Genomic DNA, 13,852 nt, shown 5'->3' on the forward strand with positions numbered 1-13,852 from the left:
AATAAATACTGATTTACCAAAAATATCCCATTAATTTGACATTAGAATCACCCCTATAAAGATTAGCTGTTAGACACAGTTCTAGGTGAACATTTTATGCCCATTTTCTTTTAGCAGTATAATGATGTAAAAATATTTAATGCTTTATAACAGATTACATTTTTTATTTAATATGCGCAAACATGTAAAAGATGTTTCTGGCACCACAGTGAACGGGATGTAATAATGCATTGCTCTCCCGCTATTATCTAAAAAATACGGCTTTGGAACTTTGCGAATTTTGTTGGCTTTAAACTTCTTTGTCTCCTGGCAAAGGGTCCAGCAACAAACACATTTTGCAAAAGAATTTTGAAAGCAAAACATTTTCTTGCTAAATCTTTCTTTGTTAGGGAATAGGTTTTACTGCCTTTTTGAGCTTTGAACACCTAATTTGAAACTATTCACAAAGCAGCAGTAAACAAAGTTTGAAAACTTTAACCACCAAAATAAAAATCTTCTTATTTTGGTTTTGACTGTGTCCAGAATGCACTCAAGTTTACATACCCATTTTTTTTCAATCAATTTTAGTAAGAAGTTCATGTACCTGCAGGTTTCAATCCATTGCATATTTCAGTATAAAATCTTCTGTCATATCCATCGCAGTAAAGCCATTTCTTCTCTTTGTATTCAAGACCATCTGTGAAGGTATATGTTCCCTGAAAAGCAATTTAAAGTAAACAAATAAATCAAGGATTTATTTTACATTGAATTATCAATAATACATCCAATATTTCAATAACCAATAGAAATCTGTCCTTAGTCAGCAGGTCCATTTGAAATGTGTAATTATAATTAATCAATGAGCATATATTAAATCTAGCATAGCTAACATTCCAGAATTATGGCAGGAGATGCTGTAAACCAGAGATTTTGATTATGGAAGTAATTTAATATTCTATGGATCACAAATTTATATTTTAACCAGACCCTGAAGACATCGCCAACTACTAACCCATCACTTATCTACCCTTCTGTGGATCATCGAAAAAGCAGTATAGGCTTGATTACAAGATCATATCAAGGCTCTTCCCTTCAATATGTTTGAGGTGTTCCACCAATGCAGTTCCTGGTGGAACTTGGGTGAAACCACCACTAGATCCTCCATGTTGCCCCCCTCTTGCGACCATTGCAATACGAAGCAATCTTGGAGAGGTCTCATGTGTAGTCTTGCTTGCGGCACTCTTGTTATGAATTATGTCATCGTTCCTAGAAGGCGCATCACTGTGTTGGCTGGTAGGTGATATTGTGGCTGAAAATAATCCACTTGGTTCTGGAGATTGAGAATCCTTTGTGCAATGGGGTAAGCTCTCCCTGAGGCTGAATCGAGTATCGCACCCAGGTATGGTTCAACCTGGAGAGGTTGGCGATACGACTTTGTCGCATTTATTGTGAAGCCCAATTGGTGTAGAAGGTCGATTGTGCTGTGTTAGACATTTGGCTTTGGTTGGACTTATGATTAGGCAATTGTCTACATAAAGAAAGACATGTATGGTTCCTCTTCATAATTTTGCAGCTACTACCACTAAGCATTTTGTGAACACCTTTGAGCCACATTGTATATTTTACAAATATTCGTGGGCTGAAAAAAATCACTTTTGTAAATGAATGAGTACAATTTATATGAATTAATAAGGTTTACTAGGATCTTTTATGTAATTAGCATGATATGATTCAGAACAAAAGAGAAATGTGACAACTACAAAGAAACAATGCCATGCTTAAACTGAGAAATTACATATAAGGAGTAAAAAGGTCAAATATTAGCAAATGCTCTGACAAAATAATCAATAACTTAACTGTAGATAAGAATCATCGGAATATAAGGCCTTGGAAAACAGAGAAATGACATTTTAGGCTATTAACACTAAAGTTGCTGAGGTTCGGATAAAATCTTGTTGAGCACCGGATGTGGCCCACAGGCTGTAGTTTGGAGACCCCTGACCAAGAACAAGAAACAGTGCAAACCTGGCTCACTGACACGAACCCTGATGGTTTTGAACCCCAACTTTCACCAAATGGTAAGTCTCTTGGATTCAATGTGGACACAAATCTCACCTTCAAGAAACACATTGCCCAAAAACACAAGACAGCCTGGTTAAATCGTTTATTTGAGAAAGAGATTTCTTTACCGCTATTCAAGCACTGTTCCCAAGCCTCCACAACTCCACAATGGATCCTGTAGAGGGCAGGCTACACACTGTAGCACGTTTCATCTAGCCTGGCTCCCCCTGCCTTCAATACCATCTGCATCATTTACAAAGCCATCATGACCTGAACCCATGCTTAACTTGCCGATAAACTCACCACCTCTGGTGGCTCTCAGTACACTCACAGCCTGAACACCATCAGACTGCAGAGCAAGAAGTGTAAAAAAGAAAAAAAAAAACACAAGCCAGCAGCCTTTTCCAACTATGCACCCAGAATTTGAAACAACATTCCCATATCAATCAACACCACCCCAATGCACCTCCACTTTAAGAAAGAATTGAAGATGCACCTCTTTAAAGAACACACCATCACAATGCAGTAAGAGTACACTTTTTCTGCCAGAACCCATCTACCTCTCCTGTAACTTGTTGACTGTATAATTGCCTTTCCCCCTGTACAGCACCCCATTGCCTTTTAGCTACGTTCACGCTATACAGATACTACATGCATACAAAAATAAATATATACACACATGATGTGAAAAGCTGTCCTACTGGGTTATGGCAAACCGTCCAGTGCACAGAAGTTAATAGGTTGCAAACAGAGCAACCTTTTGAAGCTTCGTCTGTGAAACACAGCAGAAATTGTGTGTAGATGGCAAGTGTAATATGCCAAATTCAAACAGTACAGTAAGAAGCAAATAACTTTAAAGGCCATCGCTGTTTTGAATAAAACAAATAACATCTAGTAACAGCAATAAGACAAACAAGCATTTGCAATGCAATCGGTTTCGCATTTACAAGCGTTTGAGCTATTGGCATTGTAAATGACAATGCCTTTTATTTATGAGTATTTTAAAAAAAAGATAAATAAAAGGCATTGTCATTTGCAATGGCAATAGATAAAACTCTCGTAAATGTAAGACCTATTGTATTGCAAATGCATTCAGCACCCGTGCTATGAAGATGTTTAAAAAAAGCATTAGGAGAGAGCATGCCCGACGTGGAACAGCAGGCAGGAGAAAGGTATTTGAGAAAATAGTGCCCGGAGTACAAATTGCCATTGGCGTGCAGAGGAGAGAGGCCCTGGCTGAGGACTGCTGTGACGCACATGTCAAGGACAGCCAGCATAGGGCTGTGTATAAATCAGATAGTAAGCACCACTAGACAGTAGGGATAGAACTGCCCGTGTCCCATATTCATGCTAGCAGTGTAAGAGCGTGTCTTATGGGAGTAAGATTATGTTGATGTGAGCACCTGGTTGTTTAAAGTGGGAACGAGCACTGCCAGTATTTGTTGTAAATTGCATTAGTATAGCGTTTACTAGCAACATCTGGCCTTCTTTGCGGATTATTTTATCACTGGGTCTTGGCAGTACACTTCAGCACAGTTTGTATGATAATGCGCATATGGCATAACATATTAGATGACTCTGCCGTTGGCCCTTGCTTTTGCATGCGGATTGTACATTGACATATGTAGTGGGGAGCAGTTTGTTATGCAGAGACTGTTGACTTTAAGGCGACTGGCACGTAAAATGTGTTAAAGAGTATATACATACACCTGCAGTACTTCCCCTTACACTGCACACTGTGATATTCCGTTCTCTCAATTGCATGGCCCTGCAGCTCAGATTTATTACCTCAACTGGGTGTCATGTTTCCTTCTGTTATAAGCAGCATTTTAGCACAAGTGTGTGTAGGTAATAAATCATACACTAATAAGGCAAAATATGGTACAACATGTGCATGTCATTAGGACAGATGTAACCACCTCTGCTAAAATTGTTCAGATATCGTATGAGGAGAGATGCCACCCACATCTATGCTAAGCACACGAGCCGCTCACACACTCGTCTCTGCAGGTCATAACTATGCATGTTTTACCAGCTGTGAATTCTGCCAACCTCTGCGTATGAAGTGAATGGCAACCGGTACATGATTAATGATCTTCTGTCCTGCCCCATGATGTTTGTTGGATGGCAACAGCAAAAAAAGGGAAAACAGCATGGACTCCGGATATGCACACACAAAAAGTGAGTCTAGGTGTGTGCATGGGCAAGATGGCTGTTTATCTAGTATGGGGAGGGCATGGTCTGCGGATAAAGCCCGAGAAGGATAATAGCTGTGGATGTACGGGTAGAGCAAGTCATTTGTGCTTGGGGGAGCACAACTGTGGATGTGTACACTAGACCTGGAAGGTGATAGGCTGTGCAAGTGTAACCTATTCTGCCTGAGCCTGGAGAATTACGTGCTGGTCCAGCATAAATAGGTTAGTGCATAGGGAACAGGGACGGTGCATATGTACACAGCAATAGGAGATTGTGCGCTATGGGTGTGCACACAGTTTACAGGTGCAGAGACTGGCGTTGTGAACACAACCTATCGGAGGACATGAACTGCAGATGTGTTCACGTAGCCCGCAGATGGCAATTACATGTGGATGTATGTGCACACGCAGCCTGTGGAGGCACAGACTGGTTATGCACTTATCTTTCGCAGAACATACACTTTGGGCGTGCATAAAATCTGCAGAAATTACAATAAATGGGGGGGGGGTGTACATATAAAGTAGAAAACATAGGGTGTTACTAGGCAGTGTGCGCACCAGGGTTTACCGGAGTTGGGACAGAGACTGCACCCGCCTTGAGGATGGGGTCGGACTATATAGCCACACAGAGTATTGGGGAGGGGACATTGGAAGGCAAAGACTGTGGATAAGTAAATAATCTGGGACAGTACGTGGGCTCTGTATGTAGTTACAGGGATTTGGGTAATGGGGTGGGCTGCGCCGCTCTATTACGAGGCTATAGGGTCATGTGAATAGAGGCTTGTCGGGCGGCATAAGGACACGCGCCTAAGAAACGCAGTGATTATAGATGTGACCATATAGCCGGTTGCACAGAACGTGCATAGCCAGCTATGACATACTCAGGGAAGGACATGGATCCTAACGTGGGGCCTGGAAGATGAAAGTTACGCCCATGGCAGCATGTGAAGCGTCCCCATGTTAATTTTAAAAACACAATAAAAGCGGCTGAAACTTTAAGTGCGTCGTCCTGGGGAGAGGGGCTGCATTGTAAAAACAAATTATGTAGCACCGCATCGCCAACAGTGCAATTGGCAGACCGATAATTAAAAAATTAAAACTAAAGACTGTTACCGACAGGTAGAGCTGCAGCTTCTGTGAGAGCCAGGGAATCCACGAACGTGTTGAGTTTTGGCGCATGAGTAGAATATAAGGAAGCGTTTGTATTGCGCATGTCATTAGGACAGGCCAGGCAAAATATAGTGCAACGGCACCAACCAATCAAGGGACAAACAAGCACTGAAAATGCAATATGACTCGGATTTACCCGAGTCCTATTGCATTTTAAATGGAAGTGCCGGTATGAAAGAAAACACGAACAGGAGGGGGTGGGGGGTGGTTGCGTGGGTGGGGGGTGGTTGCGTTAAAAAAAAGTTACAGTCTGCGGGAGGGAACGGGAAAAGACAGGGAACCAAACCGGTTTTAATAGTAAAGGGGCTGATAGCCTCGGAAGATGAAAAATTACGGCATAGCAGTCAGGAGGCGGGACAAAAACACCAAAAACCAATGAAAATGCAGGGTTTTTCAGTACAGCCAATAAAATGTATGGCCAGTAAGTGGGCGGAGCTTCCCCCCACTATACTGTATTCAGCATCTTTCACCGAGACAGCGCATGCGCTGCCTAGGCGAAACCTAAAAAGGTCAAATGGCTTAAAGGTTTAAAAGTTATAGTCAGAATGAAAATGATGCCAGAAATTATTCTATTGTTAAAGAAAAGGTATATTCAAAATAAATGGAGTGCTGAACATAATGAAAAACATCAACAAAATTAAATGTTAATACGCATTGCGTCAATTATCAAGAGAAAAGTCAGGAAAGTAAAAAACAAATGTGATGATCCATGAAAACTAATGGTCACATATATAACATTCATATCAAAGGAAACAATTAAAAATCTAATAAACCTCCAAGGAGGAGTTTTATTAGATTTGCTACCGTAAAACTCTCAGGAAAACAACATAAGGAATAAGGTCAAACATTGACACCAATAAGGTTAAAGTGCCTGCTATTGGGAATTTGTGGTTCTTAGATCGTAAGCTCTTTCTCATTATCAACTGGGGGATATCGATGCCACCAAGTGGCGTGACCAAAAACTACTTTCTTAAGTGGCTCCATTTTGGAGTGTGTTTTGTTACTACTTTCTGAGGTGGCTCCATTTTGGAGTGTGTTTTGTTACTAAAAGAAGAGGGGTCAGTTAAAGGCCACTGACAATAGGCAAGAGCCAAAGGACCAAGAATAACAGACTATTCATTTATGTAACTACCATGTTCTAGTCTTTGCATTTTCTCATTCTCAGTTTGTGCGTAGAATCCAAAGAAGTTCAGAAAGAGAAAAGAAAAAAAGTGCAGCTTTTGGCAGTTCTAGAATAGGTGAAACTCCTGGCTAATATCTGCATTGATTTGGGAAGAAGCCTCAAGTGGGTAATAATGGCAGAGTGTGTGTACAGTAGGTGCTTAGCCACCCAGCACATATCGTGCAGAGAAACATACATGGAAAATGACATTTACGCTGCCGTAGCCCTGATGGAGTATGCCCCAACATCATATGGGAGTTGGGCTCCATACAGAGTGTAGAAATTGGTGTTTTTAGAAATTGGGTTTCTAATTGGCAGAGGTATACACCCTGTTCAAGCAGGAACTACAACCCTAGTCAGGGTAAGTGAGATACACACCATAAATTAACCAATGCTCCCTTTTTGGAGCTTGGCACAGAGCAGGCAGGCAGGCTTCACTTAACTGGCAATGTGCAAAGTATTTGTGCAACACCTTACACATTAACACAGTGAAAACACGACAAATAGACCCCACACCAGAAAAATATCTTATATGTTTATGAACAAAATGACGAAATTCCAATAAGTTTAACCAGAGTTATGAATTTTTAAAGAAAATATAGTGTTTAAAAGCTTAAAATGCCAACCGAGGATATCTGGTTGCCAATATTCCCTATAATTTCTTTCCTCTGTGTGAGGCAGTGTAAGGGCTCTGTCACTCCAAAGTTTTGCTTAAAAAAGTGAAAAGATGGTGCATTTCCACACATGCAACACCACTTGAAGGATCTTAACGCAGGTTGTAGTATGGGCTAACCACTCCCTATGTACAACGCTAAGTTAGAATTCCCTCGTCGGCTGTTAGAAAGCCAGCTTGCCGCTTTTGCTGCTTTTGCACGCGACACTGTTGTTACATGTTATTCATTCGAGAACTGCTGACTCGACTTTGCTTCACATTAGAACCGTATGTTGTTTAACATCCTTAACAGTGAGCAGTGACCTTGGTCTGTACACCGTGTAAAGAACGAGTCTGGGTCACTAGACGGTGCAGGTTGTTGTGTTCAGGTTGATCGTACCACTTCTTAGCCATAACATACATACAGCTGCCAATACCTGAAAGACGAGTCCTTTAATATTGCAGAGCAGCATGTTTTCTGTTACATTCGAAACGAAGAGCTGTTGCAGGAGAGAGCCTAGCTGATCCTGTGATGTGATTCCACTAAGGTGATCTATAAGGTATGGGGTCCCCCTTGCAAGCCTAAGAGACCTTCTATTAGTCTAATAATAACCTATTAGTTGCTAGAGAAAGGAGGGTGGTCGCTTTCCACTGTCATTATTATTATAATTGCTCCTTTCATTTTCTATGGTATTGTAACAATGCTGATGGTTCTGATCTTAACCATTTGTCTGCTTGTGTTAGCCAAAGTACTGCATCTTAGGACGCGAGGTTTATAAAATAATTTACTGTGTCTTTGTTATTCTGTTGTGGACTGATATATAGCTACCAACGGGTATTTCGGATTCTCACCACTCCTGAGAGTATCTAAGTCGCTTGTTCTGGGTTGTCTATACATTGGGACCGCCGAGCTAAATCTTGGATAACGAATGGGACACTAAGCTAGTCGGATAGGAGTTCTTGGTTCTGAGGGGAGTTTCTGGTACACCACAATTCTCTGAGGTCCTGGTTTCATGCACATAGTTCTGTGCATAAGCAGAATCCCTGCAACATGGCGCACCTAACGTTTGGTCTTTTGATCTGAAACGCCTTAGTAGTGCTTTTATTAGTCCACAACGCCCTCACTCTGGTTTCCGGACAACGGGAGAGACGGCTTAACCTACCTAGGTTTCGACTAAAGGTTCTTTCAAGCTTGATAATTAAAAAGGTTTTCTTTTTTGAACCCCAGTGCTACTGTAGAGCTTGTTGTTGTTCTTCTGTGTGTCCCGATGGCGGTCACCGTTGCCGCGCATAGTCGGGTTCCCCTGACCGCACATTTACGGGTCTATGGGGTTCCTGATGATGGGTCGGCTGTTATTTTTGTGGTAGGGGCTGATGCGGCGTTCCCATATGAGTTGTTTTACTCTTGGGTGACGTTCGATGCAGTGGATGCGAACGATAATTTGTTCCACGAATATACTGCCACAGCTATGCCTGCAGCCTATGCCCCTTATCGGACACTTGAAATTCCTCTCACTGCCTGGCAGCATACCATTTGGTTTAATGGCACCCTTCCCCATGCGGTAGTACCGGCGAGAATGGGCCCGTTGTCTATTGCAGGGGCCACATGGCCGGTGCTGGCCGGTTATACGCCCCATCCCCGCTACATGACTGTGGGGGTGGCGGAGTTGCGTGTGCTACACACTGCCCTGATTACGGTCCATAGGGCGTTAGTGCAGTAAGTGTCTCGCAATGTACAGGTGGGGGCACCTGCGGTTGCGGGCCACACGACTGACCATCACGCGGTGGTCATCAGTCCAGTTATGGTTAATGCGGTTGTCGGCAAGCGCCCCCAAAATAAGGATGAATTTCCTTACTGGCTTGCTGAAAAGTTTGATTAATTAGAAGCCGTGTTTCCGCATACTTCTCCTGTGGATAAACACAGGATACTCACTATTACTTTGCCAAAGGACCTGGTCCCGGATATTGTCGACTGTGACAATTGGGGCAAGGTCTTTGCTGCGACCTATGCGAAGTGCTATGGCACTCCGTCTATGTCCGTACTACCCTCGGTCATCAAGAAGGTCCAAGACAATCATGGTGCAGAGGCAGCAATTAAGTTGGGAATGAGGTTTGTCGACAGCTTCGGTGTGGTTTGTTCCATGGTAATGGGCAACCTCAAAGGAGATGCCATGCAATTCCAAGTGGGCAATATGTTGGCACATGTGGATCCGGCCGACAGGCCAAAAGAATTAGCTAAAATTATAGCGAAAGCCTACAGAATGGTGGGTTGTAGCGCCTTGGGTGTGAAACCCGCCGTGATCATTCCTACTGTAGTACAGCAACCTAAAGTGAGTTCGTCTACTAAAGACGAAAAGCCCAACTTTACAAAACAAAGTTGGCGAGCCAAAAAACAGGGGAAGCAGCAAGAGAAACGGAGGTCTCGTTCTGCGTCGCCGGTGCAGATACAAAGTGAACGCACTTATGATTTGCGCGATCGTTCTAATATTAAGTCACCTGATAGATTTCAGGTTCCTGAACAACGCTCTCCTCGTTCTTCACAGGAAACATCGGCTTTTCAATCCGGTGGCGGAGATCGTGGGAAAGGAAGGGGTGCTCAAGGTCGTGAGCAGCCCCGTCAGACTGACGGTAAAGGCAAGCAGGACGAATCTGCACGTCAAAGACCCCCGTTTCAGAAGAAAAAAGTTGCTGCACTAACTGCGAGATATGCCTCAGATGGTACGGACACAGCTTCTGAACCAGACATGGGCGCTAACGCTGCTAGACAGCGCAGCGGAAGTTACAGTAGTGCGACAAGCGCTGCGTCCATATCTGGCGGCGACAGCAACTGATACATTTGTAAGTGTTGAAACTGCTGATACTCGCGTATCTCCCCCTGAACGGATGTTTGAAATTGTCCTTATAATTGAGGGTGACATACAACGTAAAATTAAAGTGGTATTTTGGGATAATCTAACCTCCACCTATGATATCCTTTTGGCGGAGGCGGATTGGCCCCCGGCTTTCGTTTTAGATGCTCCTAGAGGGGAGGTAGTGATCCTCCCGTCCTTTAGGCACACAGTGCCACTGGAACATTCTAACAGGTTAGCCGGGGAGTGGGCGCAGGTGCTCGCGCCTGCGTTGTACCGTATTCAGGTGGGCTGGGACAAATTTTCTCCCAACCATACGATTCCGTTGCGGTCAGAACCCCAGCCACAGCCCCAATATCCCATGCGTCGCGAGGCTAGGTCTCACGTCGCGTCTATCCTTGAACAATTGGAATATCAGGGAGTAATCGAAACATGTGTGTCACCCATGAATAATCCTTTATTCACTGTGACGAAGCCTGACGGATCGTACCGCCTAGTTTTGGATTACCGGCACTTAAATTCACACTGCCGGACATGTGCGGCACAAAATACTCACAGTTCGGCTCTCGTCGATAGTCTCGTGAGAAAACGGTTTAAAACCACACTTGACATCTCCAATGGCTTTTATAGCCATAATCTGTCCCCTCATAGCTATGAGTGGACGGCATTTACCTCGGGTGGCAAACAAAAGAATTTCAGAAGGCTCCCGATGGGCTATAAAAATAGCCCCGGGGTCTTTGCTGCTCATGTGGTCTCTCTCTTGGAGATGGTTGACCCGGAAGCATACTCGTATGTAGGTGACATCTACCTGACGGACGACGAGTTGCTTCCACATCTTGCTCGCGTGGATAACATAATTACTATGTTTGCTGACTTCGGTTACAAGTTCAACTTTGTGAAGTCCCACATTGCCGAGTTCACAGTGTTGTTCTTGGGGTACGAACTCAATCATGAGGGTCGAGGCTTGGCTCCGCAGTTCCTTGAGAAATGCGCACGCCTTAGTGCTCCTACGACACTGAAGAAATTGCAATCTTTGCTGGGTTTTCTGAATTTCGGTCGTACCTACATTCCTGATTATGCCCAGCGTATCAAGTCGCTTTATGCCTTGGTACAACCTACTTTTACCAAATCTTGCTGGCTGCCTGAGCATTCTGCTGCATTGCAATCTTTGCAGTCTGATCTTCTTGCTTCGAAATTCTTACAAACTCGTGATAACCACACTAACCTGGTCATTAGAATCATACCGGGTGCAGTGGGTTTCACCTACTTGACATTCAATGAGGGCGACACCGTCCCCATTGCCTACAAATCTCATCTGTACACTTCGGCTGAGCTGCGCTTTTCCGCTGTCGAAAAAGTACTGACAGCAGTTCAGATGGCGATCCTGAAAGAGCGAGCGCTATCACAGGGGAAGCACATGCTGGTGGTAACACCGTACCCTGCCCTTGAGGCGGTCACAAAAGCCAGTGTACCAAATTCTAAGGCTTTGCATCCAAGGTGGATACAATGGGCAACCTCCTTGACCTCGCCTGACGTCACATATATCTTTGACGCGGCATTACAGACACAGGAGTTCTTGGAGTATGAATTTGTTCATCCGGCTCCTCTGACTTTGCGCCCGCTCGAGGAGTACCATTGTATCATTTACACTGATGGGTCTGCGCAACCCGCGACTGGATCAAAGCACGCCTATTCAGCGGCCTGCGCAATTGTGGTGGGTACTTTCGTGAACGGTGAGTTCCAATCTGATGTCGTGCATACGCAGTCATTGGGTGATTGTACCGCGCAGTTAGCAGAACTGAGGGCTCTGGTGCTTGCACTGGAGTTTACTGATCCTCGAGTCACTACTCTTATAGTGAGCGACTCGTACTATTGTGTTCAATCATACAACGAGAATCTACACTTTTGGAGTCACAATGACTTTCGTGATTCGAAAGGTAGCACAGTAAAGCACAAAACGCTTTGGGTTCGAGTGGCAGAACTTAAAGAAGGTTTGCCCCTCGTGAATGTAATTCACACTCTTGGTCACCAACCGGTTGGTGTCCATGCTGTCGGTAACAGTTTGGCTGACGAGGCAGCAAAACCGCAGTGGCGACATATTTAGTAGCAGCAGTTACAAGATCCAAAACTAAGATTGATGATGACATCTTGGCAGCTATTGCTGCGTCCGAGACAGGGACAGGCTTTCCAAAAGGTTTCCCTTCTCGCTACCATTATCGCTTAAGTCCTGATAACGTCCCATTAGTGAGGATTAACGACGTTGGTGACAGATTGATTCCCAACGCGGACTGCAGACCATCTCTGATTTCAGCTGCCCACGAAGGTGTTGCGTCTGTGCATGCCGGCGTTTCGGCTACTGTATCTCTTTTGCAGCAACGTTACTGGTGGTACGGTTTGTACAAACAGGCGCAAGCTTATGTCCTTTTATGTGACATTTGCCAGCAGATTAAACCTTCTTCTGCCGCGCATCCACCACAAACGCAGCTGTATATATCTAATCAACCACTTGCGTGTGTTTATTTAGATCACTGCGGTCCTGTTTCCTCTGATATTGCGTACAAGTACATCTTAGTTGCAGTGGATTCATGCACACATTTTCTGTGGGTGTGGCCGCAAAGGAGTGCTGATGCCCGGGCTGTCATCAAGGATTTGCGTGTCTTTGTTGGGAGTTTTGCATGTGGTACCCTTCATTCTGACCAGGGCCCTGCGTTTGCCTCTAGGGCTTACAAAGAAGCCATGAGAAGTTTGGGGGTCCAAGTCAAATTTTCGTCTCCATACCGGCCTGAGGGCAATAGTGTTGTGGAGCGAATGAACCGTGACCTAAAGCAATCTTTGACAGCAAGGGTTTTAGGTACAGGCCGAAGCTGGCTAACCCACTTGTATGACGTGCAATGTGCACTTAATAATCTCCCTAGAAGGTCTCTGGGTGGGCGGACCCCATACATGATGCTCTTTGGAGTACGAATGTTTGTTCTGGACCTTGAGGGTCTAGACATGGCGGCGGCTGCCGCGCCTTTTGACCTAGATGATCACTGTGCTGTATTGCAGAATCTTCAAGAAGCCAGAGACACTCTAGCAAAGGAACACGTACCCTCTACATGCGAAGCTGAGCTCCAGATTCCGGTAGTCGGCTGGCTACCTCGAGTTGGTGACCTGGTCCGTGAGAAGGTGGAGAACAAGAAGGAGTTTGGCCCCTCTTATCGTGCACCGGTGCCGGTGCTTGGAGTCCAGGGTACACGTACAGTTATTTTACCTCCACTTCCTGGTTGCAAGGATAACAGGTACATCTCGATTGACAATGTCAAGCTACAGCGGGTGGCCGATTCTCCATAGTATGACACCTTCAGTTTCTTGCCCTTCCATTCTGCGAAATTCTGTTGTGATACCGCCCTCGAACATCATGCCTGAGGTTGCCGTTGAGATGCATGCAGTTACTGCTCCTTCTATGCCGCCTACTGCTGGTGGTTTGCCTGATGATCCTGAGTATGCTTATCCTGCAGGTGTCCCGTTGCCTCTGTTACATTCGACAGCGATTAACCAGTCACGTTCTTCCTTTGACACTGAATCAATGACTTCCACTGCCCCTTCCAAAATTTCTATATTTTTTGCCTGGTTCAAGAGACATTTTTTGGTGGCACCATGGACTTACATCTGGCTGGTGCTAATATGTATTTTTTTGTTCATGACAATTGGCTTTGTGGTAGTGTTTCTTAAACTTATCAATGGACACTACCTGACTGAAAGATCTGCGATTAGATTAATTGATGGAACTTTGGCCCCCCCT

General features: G+C 44.4%; 1 protein-coding gene across 6 annotated transcripts in view; it reads right to left on the minus strand.

The window, feature by feature from the left end:
- Positions 1–13,852, minus strand: part of MORN5 (MORN repeat containing 5) — a 178,896-nt gene that overhangs the window by 50,694 nt on the left and 114,350 nt on the right. For all 6 annotated transcript variants that reach the window (XM_085612249.1, XM_085612278.1, XM_085612287.1 and 3 more), the window contains one exon: positions 584–695. In XM_085612249.1, the coding sequence (XP_085468375.1) occupies positions 584–695 (112 nt within the window). The remainder of the gene's footprint in view (positions 1–583; positions 696–13,852) is intronic.

The sequence above is a fragment of the Triturus cristatus genome, chromosome 1_2 (genome assembly GCF_964204655.1).
Source record: "Triturus cristatus chromosome 1_2, aTriCri1.1, whole genome shotgun sequence".
Lineage (NCBI taxonomy): Eukaryota > Metazoa > Chordata > Amphibia > Caudata > Salamandridae > Triturus > Triturus cristatus.